Raw genomic sequence first — 14,740 nt, 5'->3', positions numbered from 1 at the left:
ATGAGACATGAAACTGCAACTGGTGTAGCTGAGGGTAAAGACAAAGAAACACAGGAAAAGAACTAGCTTGTTACCAGTATCTCTAAAAGTTCCTAATTAACACATTACTACACATTTTTGTTCAATGGGTATAAATCTAAATGTAAACATGACAAATAATGGTATATATTCTCTTGTGAAAGCAAATTAACACATTTTTCATATGCTAAACTTTCATGTAAGTAGGTGTTAGTGGCTGAAAGAGCATTAACTCAGAGGTATTTTAAATTGAGTGAACAGTGTTTCTTTGGTAAATTACCTTTAGCGCTGACACAGGTCACATTCTGGACTGCAGTTCCAGGGCCGCAGGAGCTTTTAGTGGGAATGCATCTTCCCTCTTGTTGCACCTGCCACAGGTAGCAGACGGGATCCTCACAGGGGATGAACTCCGTCAGATGAGGGCAAGTCCCCAGAGTGCTGTTGGACTCCCACAACACTTCTCTCCTCCTCTGTCTGAAACCTGACGGAAAGCAGGCGGAGAGAGGGAAGGTACAGAAAAGCTCATCAGGGAGGCCAGTGTTTTGTTTGTACCATGCAGTAAACGTGTGATCTTTACAGGACATTATCTCTGTGATTAGCAGTTTAGGCCCCTTTTTAACTGCACCTCCTACTAAAAGCCAGGCCACCTCAATGTCTTTACAACAACAGATAACAATGTTATTTTGTTACAGTTATCATTTATCAAAAATCTGGCTAGCAGTGAATGAGATATCTTGTAAGTTAGGGTCAAATCTATGTATTAGGGTTAATTTCCCAACCAGGAGCTTTCCACAGTACGCAGTAGGCAGCTGACTGAAATCCAGGATACATGCCCACGCCTTACACATGATGATATTGTGACACGTGATTTTCACGGGTATTGCTGGGTCAACAATATACATCTTGTAGAAACTAAAGGAGGGAACAGTTCTGAGATTTGGGCAAAGACTTGCCAGGCCAATCAGATTGTTTGGGTGGGCTCCATGGGGTGATTGACCAAAGAAGAAGATCAAAAGTTACAGCGGCATAGTCATCCACATCATCTAAGTGCTGTTGGGATGAAATTTTGGCTCTGATTGGTTGTAGGACTGTACAATGGTGTGATACCAAACTCATATTCTGATAAGAACTGCGTCTGGGTACACATAACCAGAGTTAGCTGAGCAAGTAAGTGGTGGTGATGCACGTCTAAACTAGTTTGCCAACTGCCAATTAACCCAAAAGAAGAACAACAATGTGGGTGGTGGCAAGCAGGTTAGCTAGCTGTTCACAAAGCTCGACCAGTCCACGTGAATCATGTTGTCAAACTGAGCAGGTTCCACTGGTATAAATGCTGCTAATAAACACATATGAATATATGTGCTGTTCCATCAGGAAAATACTAGCATATCTATTTGCAACCAAAATCTGTCGCTCCTTGCTACCAGAAGACCCTGTTCACCATTTCCAGGTGAGCTGGAGGAGATAATGAGTGAAATGGCACTGCAAAGGAGAAGGTTCTTAAAGAAGTGGAAAAGTGTGACTGACTGAGGTCAAGCTGATGTAGTTGCGTAGTTTTCACAACGGCACCTGTCTTTCCAATTACTGAGTCTCACTTTCTTTTCACTGCTGCTGCTGTTTCTGTTACTAGTTTAAGGTCTTCTTCCTGGGCTGAGTCGAGTCCACGATGGGACCAACGGTAATAAAATGAAGCAAAATACTTCAATCCCTCTGTTGGTGCCTCTCTAAATGACCTCAGCTACTTGACACCATATTTATTTTTGTGTTGAGTGACTAATTATCAATTCTTATGCTTGTTTATTAGCATCTATAGTTTTGTGCACTTTTACCTGACTCTACGTGAAGTAGAAACTATCCTAATTGAATTATGTGCTTGCTTCGTGTTGAAAATGGAAGGTAGTGATAGAAATATTTGTGCCTGAAGAAGAATCTGTCAAAATCTGCAGTTTGAAGTAATGAAGTGAGGTGAAATCCTGCCTGCAGTGTGCGTCAGTCGTGAAGCTTCTCAGCTTTCCACTGGCAAGCAGTAAGACAAATATACAGTAGTCAGTCTAAAACTGCAGACGTCACATGGTCTAGAATGACGCGTCAACTGAATCTACTGCATATCGCCATCAGGGATAGTCACTGCAAATTCTTCATTGACACAGGATAAGACCAGATGTCGTCGTCCCTGCTTTTGTTAATATCCTTCAGCTGTTAACCAAACTCTTTATTTGCTACACTGCAGACTACTTCATATGGATTATATGGACACATATGGGGGGTGGGGGCGGGACCTGTATGATTGTTCATGTTTTACGAAAAATGTGAAAAACACAGCTGGTGCTGTTTGATGAAGTGGAAGAGTAGACTAAGAGAAGTATACTTTTTCCAAAAGTATAAGACAAAAACAATGGAAAACAGCATGATGTTGCCAGTTTAACACAAATCTCAGAGACCGAAATCAAAGGGCCTGAAAAATCAATAGGGTAGTTTCTAACTTTTAAAGTCGTTTCACTAGATTTGTGCTTTGACAGATTAAACCAACTCTTTCAGGCCTTCTTAATATGTATTTCATTGACTAATTCTATTACTACTCTGAATTATCTATGAGATATACACCGATCAGCCACAGCATTAACACCACTGACAGGGGAAGTGAATAACATTGACCATCTTGTGACAACTTAATGTTCTGCTGGGAAACGTTTGGACCTGGCATTCATGTGGATGTTACTTAGACATGTAGCACCCACCTAGACCAGACAAGGCACCCCCACCCCATAGCAATGACACTCCTTGATGGCAGCAGCCATCCCCAGCAGGATGCAGCCTTACAAAGGCACACACACAAAAACGGTCTAGGAACAACCCCCAGAAGGCCCATGTCCATTCTCTGATGGTAGTTGGAATTGTATGAAAAAAATAATATTCTGATGGATTTATAGTGTATACTTCAAGTCAGTTCAGCACAAGTTATCTGATTGGATCTGGGTATCATCTCTATCCTACTGTGTTTGTCCAGTTAAAAAAGTGTCACAGATTATATGTACACTTGCTAACTCAACTTGCTGTGATGTATGTATCTCAGCAAGGACTGTTAATGAGTGATTTCCCATTGAGTCACATCTTAGACCACCACATAACCACATTATTTGTTATATTTGATCATACGTGCCCAAAGAAACATTGTAGATATGCTGTTTTTTTTTTTGTTTTTTTTAATCTGTTTTCAACAGAAAAATGGCAACAGCTCCCAAGATAGCCTGCATACTGATTAGAAAACTGTCCGATAACATGATCAGCCTTTTGACACAATCATTATCATTAAGCCAGTTACCTAATCACGCATAATTACATAATAGTCCCGTATTTTGATTTAATTTCCCCACTGTAAATCGATTATCTCCAAGTTAATATTTATTTCATCAAGAAAAGATCCTTACTGTTCGGACATCTCATGGTCTAATCTATAGTTTCTATTGACTACCAAGCTTGTCCAATTCCCAGATGACACAGAAAATTTTTCTTGCAGGTAAAAACCTGAAGGATAAAATGCTATTTCTAAGCTCTCGCACTTCCCCCGGTAAATGACCATGACACTAGAGCAGTGGCGGCTTTTCTTTTTGAGTCATTTTACGGGGGTTCTGACACATGGCGGAAAGGTCCCACATTCTCTCTCTGCACAGGTGAACCTGTCTAACCCCTGGACATCCACTCTGCAAATTACATCCCTCAGCCATCTATTGGTGTGAGGCACCAGTTCAGGTGCCTGATCTGAGCAATGCTGCCCCAGTATAGAGCAGAGCGAAGAGATTGTGGATCGATTGCAGCATTGCCCAGAGCACTTGCTGCTACTCACATCAAACCACAAAAAACAATTTGGCTGGGCATGCCCCCATGGATATTAATAATTGAAAGACTTCTTGGTCATACCAGGTTTATTTCAGGGAAACAATGGTCAACCTGTGATTTTTAGCACAAAGTTGTATAGAAATACACCTCCCTCCAGCTCTGTGACAATACAAAAATTTTATCCACTAACCTCCCATGGTCAATTCATTTTCCCCACATAGCTGCAAAATGTGATAGGCCAATATATGATGAAAAAAAAAGTGAAAAGCACATAAAGCTACTGTGAGGCAATTTAAATTCGTAATTTTCCGGAAAGCAAAGCTGGGGCAGCATAAGCATCTTGGCTGGTTGACTCCTCTACCTGAAAACTGGGATCCCGCGGGCCCTTACGTTAGAGACGGATCACAGTTTATTCTGATGTTGTGAAACATAAAGGCTAAGTGCACATTCAACGGGAGCAAGAAATTCTGTGCAGCTCAAGGGCTATAGGCAGACAACTTGGATCATAACAAGGCGCTACTTCTCAATAGCTGTTCATTGCATTTCAGGCAACAGAGCACACTGCGAGTGATTTTGTATTGGTTTTATTCTGTCTGCTATGCACTCTGAGTCTTTATGAATGCCATCAAAAGACAGCGTGCCACAAGAGAGCCCTGTGCAAAACAGCAGATGCTGTGTTTTCCACTGCTTGAAATATATTAATGACACGGTCTGTGAGGAGCCGGCTCATCCCATAGAGATCCAGTGTTGGAGAGTGTGGGCACTGACCTGAACAATCCACACTTCAGATGCTCCCCGGGGCGCTTTCATGCACATTTACTCACGGCGGGGACGAGGTCATGCTGCCCTTTTAGCAGCGCACTAACACACTAACAGCTCCGCCAATGCCAGCACGCTGACTGAAACGCACACTACACTGCACACACGATGCCTGGCCTCTCTCAAGCAGTCAGATATGACACGCTTTCACCTGTGCAAAAAGACAAGAACATCGAGAAGGCGCGAGTGTGCTGAATACTTTAGTGCACCTGCTGTCTCACGCGCTCACACTTCACATAAGCATACACACCCAGACGGGAAGCATCTTATCTGCTGATATGCTTTTCACCCTCCTGGGGCCTGAAAGCTGAACTTCAGGTGTGCTCTCTTTCTGTTTTTCGTTTGCTGAGGTTTGTGCATGTAGTGTCTTCCCCCAGAGCACATTTCTTCTTAGCCAAACGCTTATCAACAAAACATTTAAGATCCAAACATATACTGAGTCGCTCTCCTGCTATGACAACATTGCCCTCACTCGCTGACATTCTCCCTCTTAGCCTCTGTCTGACACAATACATCTCCCGCTCTCTCTCTCCCTCTCTCTCTCTCTCTCTTCACAATCAACTATTGAGACATTCAAAACATGCTACTGTGCTAAATTGAAACCACATAACTGCATAACAGCTTTCAGGTTAGTGCAAAGTCTCTTGTTGACCATACTGGAAGCCCTCAGCTCTCAGGCAACAATTGCTGTGAACAGCTGATAGTAAATGTACAGCACGGCTGCCTGCAATAGTACTCAAGAGCTAATTGTTTTTGACTGAGTGCTTATGACTTCACCACTGGCCCATCTGTGCATATATCCGTTTCATTTTGTAAATCATATCAGCTTGTTTGCTAGCTGTCTGTAGTATCATTCTGGGTGTGTTGTGGTCATCCCTCTGTCTGCCCATCTGTCATACATTGATCCCTAGAACAGTTTTCTGTTTTTGAAGGTAGTTGGAAACTGGATGTAGCTCGGTACAAACTTTTGGCAAGTCTCTATTCTACTCTGGTTCTTGTTGGGTTTGTTACATCTTGTTACCGTCACTATTGTGATTTGCACGTTTGTGGCATAAATCTATTGTCAATGTTTTATATCTGTTAATAAGCTAGGACTATCATTCATGTGCAGTTTTAGGATGAAGTCTAGAAATTGCACAACCCTAAAAAGAACTTGAGACATTCAGAACATGTTCCAGTGCCAAAAATGTATTTGCGATATTTTCTGTTTGTGTTGTTCAGGCCATCACAGCACACACTGGGAAACTAGGAAACGACTGCGGTGTCCTCTCATTCAGGAAAAGTCAACACTTGAGACACTATGTCTTTATTACTATCTTTATGCTCACTCCTTCACAACTCTCTCTCTCTCTCTTCCCACTTCTCAGCTGACTGTGGTTTACACCTTAAACATTCAAATTTTGCCACATTCTCTTCTAGCCAATCATGTTATTGCTGTCCAACTTTAAATATGTTCTCAATTGTCATTTCAGATTGAAGCTGCTACCCAGCATTCTCTTCTTCTCATCACCCCCACCAGTGTCTGTAACCAGGGGGTTTCCTATACTAAGCACAGCCTGGCCTTCTACCCCCCAAAGGTGATGAAATCCAAACAAACCAAACAGCCAAACAAACTCACATTTCCCTCAACGGGCACATGCATAAATACTACATTTACTTAGAAGGAAGCCTCTTCTGAAGCAAGGAATCTGTGTGACTCTTTAGTCTTCACTTTTCTCATCATCCTTTCATTGGCAATTCACTTGGCAAGTGGCGGCTGGAACGCTTGGGACCAAAGGGTTGGGGTCAAGATAGAAGGTCGTCATATTTTGGCTAAAGTAAAGCTAAAGTAAAGCTATTTCTCTATCTTCAGACATCCTTCATCATCAGGGGATATTAACCGTTTGCTCAATCTGCAGACAAAAATCGCTCATCCGCAGTTCCCAATCACTTCACCTCAGCAGAACACGTTGGTTTTCAGCGCGTGTAGACAGAGGTTTAGAAAATACAATCTCATCAGCAGATTTTACAATTGATTGTGTACACGGCGTGAATAGTAAATTGAAGCCTAAACTTAACCAGATACAAGACTATTTGAACCTATGGTGTGAGAGTACAGCCAGTATCCACCCCCAATGCAGTCTGGGCAACCATTACTGTACATTCCCACATTAATGTATTGGGAAAAGCAATTTCTCATAATTCAGGAGAGACAACCTTGCGTTGCCAGGCAGAAGCAGATTTAACAGTTTGCTGTTTAACGAAATCAAAACACACAGCAACATTGACGGATTTCTGAAATGTCAGCCACATTCCGTTGTTGCTAAGGGGTCACACACGCATACACAACAGTATACTACTGCTAACAAATGTACATGTGGTTCAGCAAATGTTTTTTCAAAAGCCAAAGCTTGTTCATTTTCACGTCCAATTTTCTTCAGCATACCTTTCTTCCCTTGTGGTTCTTTACAGTTGTCATGTAGGCAGGCACCCCAGGGTGACCACTGGGAGAGCAAGCAGTGGTGCTGGCAGGGAATGGAGCAGCGCTGCACAGCCAAGGGAGGCTCTTCACCATCACACAGCCTGGCATTCACAGGCCTGGACACTGAACAAACGAAAGAAACACAAGCAAGGATAAACTGAGCTCAACTCAGGACACACACAGGCAGCCGTGGAGTACGCGCGTGAGTGCGGTTGCTGCCAAGTAATATGTTTGGAATTGGAGCCCAAACAGAGATATGTGCTAGATGGTGCGGAGAGAGTGAAGGGGATGAAGAAGCCTCGCCGCCATCAGATTGAGAAGTGTGTGTGTAATTTAGTTCTGATTGGAAGGACAGTATTGCATTTACAACTTCAGATTTCCTTCACTGTGGTGCAAAGCAAGCTACACTTAGCAAAGCACATTGTGGAATAAAGACTACGGAAGGACCAGAAGAAAAATCTCATGTCTGACTCTGGAGGTTATTAAATGGGGAGCAGAGGCCAGCCAAGGGAGTAAACAGGCGCTGAACATGGAGATATTAAATCAGAACGCGGTAACCAATTCACTGCTAAGCATGGCTGACATCATTTGAAGATCACAGCTGGCTCAGCCACCTGTAATAGGCTCTGACATTAGTCTCTCTCACAGAGTAAGAGGGTTTTTTTGCCTGTCCGCAACACAGGGATTTATTCAATCTAATATTCCATTTTGATGTAACTCCACACATCATTGAGAGGCACATTTCCATTTAAATGAGAGCCCATAGAGAAACACACTAAATGTCCACCGTGCATTTTGTCTTCTTAGTAAAACTAATTTGCATGGTGTTTGATCTCCTTTGTAAAAATGAGATGCTTGCTTAAACACATTGATAAAGTGCAGCACAGATCTTTCTGCTTTGCTCCCTAAATTGCATTTTTCTACGTTTGTCAATTGAATTACTGCTGCAGACATCCAACGGGAGCAAATTGCGTTGCTCTCCATATTACTTGCCACATCTGTTTACATTAGCAAAAGCCGTGCGGGTCACGTAGAGGCAAACATTACATTGGCGGTATTGATCTCTCGGCCCTCACATCCATTGATTCAAAGAGCTGCCCTCATTGATATTCTGTACTCAGCCATTCACTGTCCAAATACACTTCTGATCTTCAAGCGATTCTCTGAACACACCTGGTGCGTTCAAGGGGCTTCCCACGGCAACTGTCAGGACACCTCAGCTACAAAATGAAGCCACCCGGGACTCGAGAAGGCAATATAAGAAAATATGGATGGAGGCAAATTCAGTATTTTATTAGTTGACAAATGGTGTGTGTATTAGGCAGGAAAGATTGTAATTTGCAAAAGAAAGTTTTAGAGTTGACAGCCATTAAAAACTACCCACTGTGTTTAATTAAAACGATAAATGGAATACTTAGTATGCATGTGCTCGTTTTTTTTTTTTTTTTTTGTCTAGTTTTATGTTTTTTTTGTCCTTGTAGTGATTTATAATCCGGGATCTTTTCTTTACATATATATACATATATACATATATAGTATAGTACAGTGTTTTAGAGTTCAGAAATACTGAGTGCCTCCGTGATCCCCAGACTTACTACATTGTCTATGCTGCCGTGTGCTGAGAAAACGGACCTGAATAGACTGAATAGATGGATTTGCAAGTGTGAAGAGGGTTAGGTCAGAGTTTCACACTAAAAATTTGACCAAGACTAGAGTTTATTTCCTTCGTTTATCTGCTTTGCATCAAGTTAAGCATGGGCACGGTGCCAAGAGCAGAACAATAAAAGCACAGCAGCAAATGCCCTCCTTGAGGCCTAATGAAACTGCAAATAAACGTATTGTGCAATCATAAAGGGATCCCAACCAGCTAAGCTGATTAGGTCCAGGAGAGGTCTAAAGAGACATTGCATTAGAGGCCAAATTCACAAGAGATCGACCATCAAATTAATGATCATCACTTCATTATTTTACAGCACCTAACCATTATATTCCACATAGCATAGATACTATATATAAAGCTATTTGTTTTACAATGTCCAACACACTGATTAACATAATTACATTAACATCTCTCATTTCTCAACCGTTGGGACAATCAACACAGTAACTTATTGGTATTATGGAAACTCCTTAGAGACAGGTTTCAGAAACTGTACTCTGAGTAAATGGCATTCCCGGTATGTACTGTACATGCAGTTCAGTTGCCAGTCTATGGTAAGTCAACTCTGGCGCCTGCATGTCCCGCTTGTCTCAGCAGCTGTGATCTCATAATGCCTCAATGAACAGTCAGGCAGCACAGCTACTATCTGCACACCAGCCTCAGTCTGGCTGTTATCACTGCCTTCCCAACACACATCACAACATGTGGTTCTATCTCCTTGTACAAACTGCAGTAACCTAAGCGTTTTAACTTTAATCCTTTAATTTGGCTACCTTCATAATATAGTTGCATATCTACATAGACACTATTAATGACAGGCTTCCTCTCAATGTTCAGTGTTAATACTCTAGCTATTGATGTTAGATTTACAGTGAAAGCACACCGAGGTTATAGTCTGCAGCACACTTATTTCTCAACCTCATAAAATTACAGGTTTTTCTTTTATACACAATCCAGGTCAGACACAGTGTCAGAGATACTTGTATAATATAATGAATTTCAAGTTACTTTGTTTATAAGATTCATAAGATAAGATTTATAATTAAAATAAAGAAAACATATTATTTTTCTTTTGACGGCATTATTTCTTTATCCAAAGATTTTTACAGTTTTCCTGTCATTCATCAGTTCACTCACTGATGGCAGCATGGAAGTTGCTGCTCTGAGAAGCTCTGGGAGTGACTGTGAGGCACAGTGTCTGGCCCAATTAGACTTTTTTGTGGCATACAGTATGATCAGCCTTCAACAAGCACAGACTTAGTTTTTATTTCTTTTCTTCTTGGAATAAGGATCTGAGTACGCTGAAAGTTTCGGTCTATTCTCTGTGGTCAGTGGTGCATTTCTTAATACAGCACTTTTTAGCGGGAGCAGGAGAAAGCCATTCACACAGCCTCTCATTCAGCCATGCATACCAGCACAGTGATACCGGTGAAGACGCTGTTCTCATCGAGAGTAATTTGGGCTTCAGTAACTTGCTTGATTCTTTTCAGCTGTGACTGTTCCTGCTGCCTGGGGCTGCTAGCATGGCTATAGATTTTTTTGTCTTGTTAATTTTCATGGCACCGTAGTGCAACTACAAAGACACACTAGTGTGCTCCATGAAAAGGGATGTCTCCCAGAGCGCTATAAAGCATGTATAAAAAGTCTGGAACTGTTGTGGCAGCAACATTTTTAGCTTATGATTTTGGACGGCCGCTCTTCGTTGCCACAAATCCAAATGCTGCTTTTTTTATTATCTGATAGCAACATTATTAAAATGAAAGCTTTTTTTTACACTCATTGCATCTTTATTCCTTTCACTGTATGGTGTATGCGAGAGAATGAGGGTCAGAGAAAGTGCAACAGGTTTTGCTGCTCTATTGTACGATGCGTCTTACTCAGAATTTTAGTAAGAACTTGATATGAACTGAGGTGTAAAATACAACCACTGCCAAAACCAAAAAGTGAGTCGCTCACAGGTCTTGAAATGAAAAACATTAATCCTTTAGAGGTAAAATGAGCTTTCACATCCAGAGCATGTGCCTCCCGTTGCTACAGCATATTGCGGCTCGGTGAAACACACTTTGATTAAGATGATGACATTGTCTACTTGCACTTTGATCAGGTTTTATCAGCGGCACCACAGCGTGCTTATGTTTTTTTGTTCATCCACAAAACCATGTTCTTCTTCTAACATTCCCCTCAATAATTTAAACCGCACCACAGAGCTTACTTGGAATTTATTTATGCTGTATCTCTTGAGTCATTGTGTGCTTCCAGCAAGCCCTGGGTCAGCCGTGAGGAAGGTGTTTTTTTTCTCACCCTCCTTCCTGTGATGGGGTGCTGCATCATCAGAGGCTTGAACGCAGTAGGTCTTCCTCATCTGGATCCCCCCTCCACACAGAACACTGACGTTGGCAAACCGTCGGTTCTGCTGGCTCAGTAAAGGCAGGATGTGGCAGTCACCCCAGTCCGTGGTTCTCCACACATACCTGACGGAGCACATGCAAATCGCTGTTAAATGGAGTCATTCTCTGTTTGATTTGTCTTACAAAGCATACATGAGAAACATGTTAGCATCTTTTCAAAAACAAAGCCGTATCATGGTTGCTCAAAAGAAATCAGCACACACACGGCAGCGCCAATCGATTTCCAAAAGTCACTCAAAGCGAAAGACAAATTAGAGGGAGCAGTCTCAGGCAAGAGCCTCTGTCACAGCGTGTCAGGAGGAAGGAGGCATGATTATTCTGATTTCAAAATGTCGAAACAAATGTTTGCTTTCAACTATAAAAAGGCAGTGATGCAGAAAGCAATAATATTTGAGGAGTTTAACAGAACAACAGCCTGTAGTAATCTATCAAATGCTTAATTTCCGTAATGAGTTTTCCCTAATCATGTAAATCCTCTGCTCTCAGCCCTCCATGTAGATTCAGAGAATGAAACAAAATCTACCAGCAGGGAACGTAATTCTCTATTGACTTCTTTGTTTGGTGCATGTTGTATTAGCTAAAGCCTATCTTAATTCAGATGCACATACGACAGTGATGTTCAGTTAAACCCTGTTTCTTATCCGTGACATGTCTGTTGGGTCAAGAACCCCCGACATTACATCAGGCTATTGTTGCTGCCACAAGCTAACAGAATTGATGCCAAATAAATATGTGATTCACTGGTGAAATCATAAATATTTGCAGCTTTAGGCTTTCTCTCATAAGTATTGAGCCTAAAAATAATGAATTGGTTTTAGAGTTCGACATTGTTTGCATAAACAAGTGCATGAGTATATCGCCTGCGGATTGTTAGCTTAAAAATGGATGATATTTACTATTCTCTATTCTATGCTGTGAAGGATTACCTAGGGCAGTTTGGAAGTAAATCTCCTATGATGTTGCAAGCTTCCTTTTCTTCAAGGGCAGGACATCGTATCCCACCCCCAACCGGCATCTGCGTCATGATCCGTGACCGGAGGCGGTAACCAGGAGACAGGTCAGCGGACCGGCAGGTCTTAGAACAGGGACTCCACGACGACCAATCAGATGCTTGACAGTCTTTGGGCATCACGCATGCCTGGAAGGTCAGGGGGGAGTTGTCCTTGGTACAGAGACTGCAGATTGAGAAGATGACATTACTGACACATCAAAGAAACTTTATATCATAATGTGACACCTTTGTGTCCCCAACAGAACACAGTTGCCCCCAAAGAACAGTTATAACAGATGTCAAGTGTAGTTGGGATTTAAAGAGATTAGAGGACAGACTTTATTGAGTAGAAAAAATTAAAGCTAACAGATGAAGTAGCATCTGCTTAGAGAACCTACTCATGGTTATATTGATTTCCTTAAGAACAAATGACCTTTGCTGCTTCCACTTGTGCGTGATAATATTCAAAGCTGCTATTCATCTTAACAACACAGGTCCCTGGACATGAAGTCAACCTGCTACACAGCCTGATATGCCCACTCAAAAATATGAAATGAGTGCATTAGTCATGTAATTACAGCCTCCATTGTTTAATTTGGCCAATGTAATTAGTGAGGTTATTAAGATGTGATGCTCATTTTAGAATTTTACTTTGTAATTAGGCTGTAAGAAAAGCGGAATGAGGCAGAATTCATGTGGGAATTGAACACTGAAAAGCTCCAATCCTCCTCCCTAGTAAAGACCATGCTAATCAGGCGCCGTACAGTAAATGGTCCCTTCGCTCTCGAGCCATAAAGCCAGAACAGTCGAGGGTGTAAATATCAAATGCATAACAAAACAGCAGCTTCTGAGCCCCTTTGTCCAAAACAGCAGGGGAAAAACAAATCATCAACACATCAAATCCCAGATCTGATGCTGGATTCATTACTGTACTCATCATGACTATACATGTCAAATGGATTTGATTAGCATTTCACAAAGTTATCATTTACGAAGAGCAGTCAGAAATAGATTAAAATAGCTAACTACAGCAAAAGTGGAACACAGTATAATAGCATTTATTTAATACAGTATACTGTAAATGCAATGATTTTGTCTCTACTTGAAGGGAAAGAACAGAATGAAATGTTGTTCATGGCTGTACATGTAAGTATGTGCGTGCTTGCTTTGTGTGTGCAGAAAAATCCATTCTTATCAAATCCAAATACCAGTGTTAGCTCTAACAGCAGGGACGGGAGGGGAGCAGCACTTGACATTTAACACAATAATGCCTCACCTCCTTCCAAATATGCTGGTGAAACGCCAGCTCTCACATAATCTACTCATAATTGAATAAATAACCACCATCAATAAAAGGCCTTTTATTTCGCTGAATGCGCCTCCACGTGAAGGAAATGTCCCACTGGGATCATGAAGGCAGATGACCATTGATCACATCCCTCTCATAATACCAAAAATATGAGTGTGGGAGATAAAAACAATCAACACCATTTGGACTATCACATTCACCTCACCATCAGAGGAAAAATAGAGTGATATGGGACAAATTCAGTCATTTGGATAGGTTCTACAAACCAGCTGTTCTCACACTGCCACCTTGGTTTCATTATACTATCGGACATAACTTGTCAAATCCATTCTATGGCGTTATTGACTTTTGCAATATATTTGGACAAGCAAAATTTCATCCTCTTTGAAACAGCGCCTACGCATAAAAGGTAATACTTTCAAACAAATGGCACATAAACTTGACATTTGCCAATCATTTTCATTATTCAAACAGATGAGTCACAATGAAAATGTGAATACTCTCACACATTTATCGTGTCTTCCGATCCTTAATAAAATAAGAATCAGGGAATAACAGGTGGAAGCTGACTTATTTAAACCTCCTGTCATCTCTTTGCTATTGAAGTGAAGTGTGTGGTGTCATCGTGCCAAGCTCTAACAAGCTCTCTAAGACCTTCAGAAAAGGTTGTGGATGCCTATGCGATTGGCACGGGATTTAAAAAGATCTCTGAAATAAATAATTCCACTACAGGAAAAATGATTGGTGTGGATTTCTAATGAAGATCTGTCTAGCAAGAGCAGACAGTTCATTCCAAAAAATAAATATATAACTACATAAGGTCTCTAAGAACCCCAAAATTGAACAGACTAATCAAACAATATAAGGCCATCTGTTCAAGAGTTAAAGATGACGTTTCAACAAAATGATGATCTAAGCACACTAGCAAATCTGCTCCAAATGAAAGATCAAATGGAGGGTTACAGATTGGCCCAGTCAAAGTCCAAATTTGAAATACAGTACACTGAAATGTTGTTGGGGGGGATTTAAGAGGCACAGTAGATGAACGAAAAACTAATCTTGCAACTGAGAGAAGTTTACATTCTGGTAAGTCAATTTCAGAAACTGGAGGACAATTACACAAAATGTCTACAAAAAGCTGAAGGAGGAACACTGGCCTAGCTTCTGAGGCCAAGGATGTAGTGGAATGTAACAGAACATTTTCTGATGTTTTTGTTGAGCAAAAATTGAAAGACCA

The 14,740-nt window shown here is 41.3% G+C and overlaps 1 protein-coding gene across 1 annotated transcript in view; it reads right to left on the bottom strand.

Moving 5' to 3' along the window:
• thsd7ba (thrombospondin, type I, domain containing 7Ba) overlaps nucleotides 1–14,740 on the bottom strand; it is a 125,052-nt gene that overhangs the window by 76,224 nt on the left and 34,088 nt on the right. The window contains exons 3-6 of the mRNA XM_084545149.1: nucleotides 12,130–12,378; nucleotides 11,097–11,266; nucleotides 7,100–7,258; nucleotides 299–499 (exon numbers count right to left, since the gene is read on the bottom strand). Of these exons, the coding sequence (XP_084401275.1) occupies nucleotides 299–499; nucleotides 7,100–7,258; nucleotides 11,097–11,266; nucleotides 12,130–12,378 (779 nt within the window). The remainder of the gene's footprint in view (nucleotides 1–298; nucleotides 500–7,099; nucleotides 7,259–11,096; nucleotides 11,267–12,129; nucleotides 12,379–14,740) is intronic.

Source organism: Chelon labrosus (assembly GCF_963514085.1).
Source record: "Chelon labrosus genome assembly, chromosome: 5".
NCBI classification, from domain to species: Eukaryota; Metazoa; Chordata; class Actinopteri; order Mugiliformes; family Mugilidae; genus Chelon; species Chelon labrosus.
Note: the sequence above shows the minus strand (reverse complement) of the source record. Positions and strands in the feature narration are given on the sequence as shown.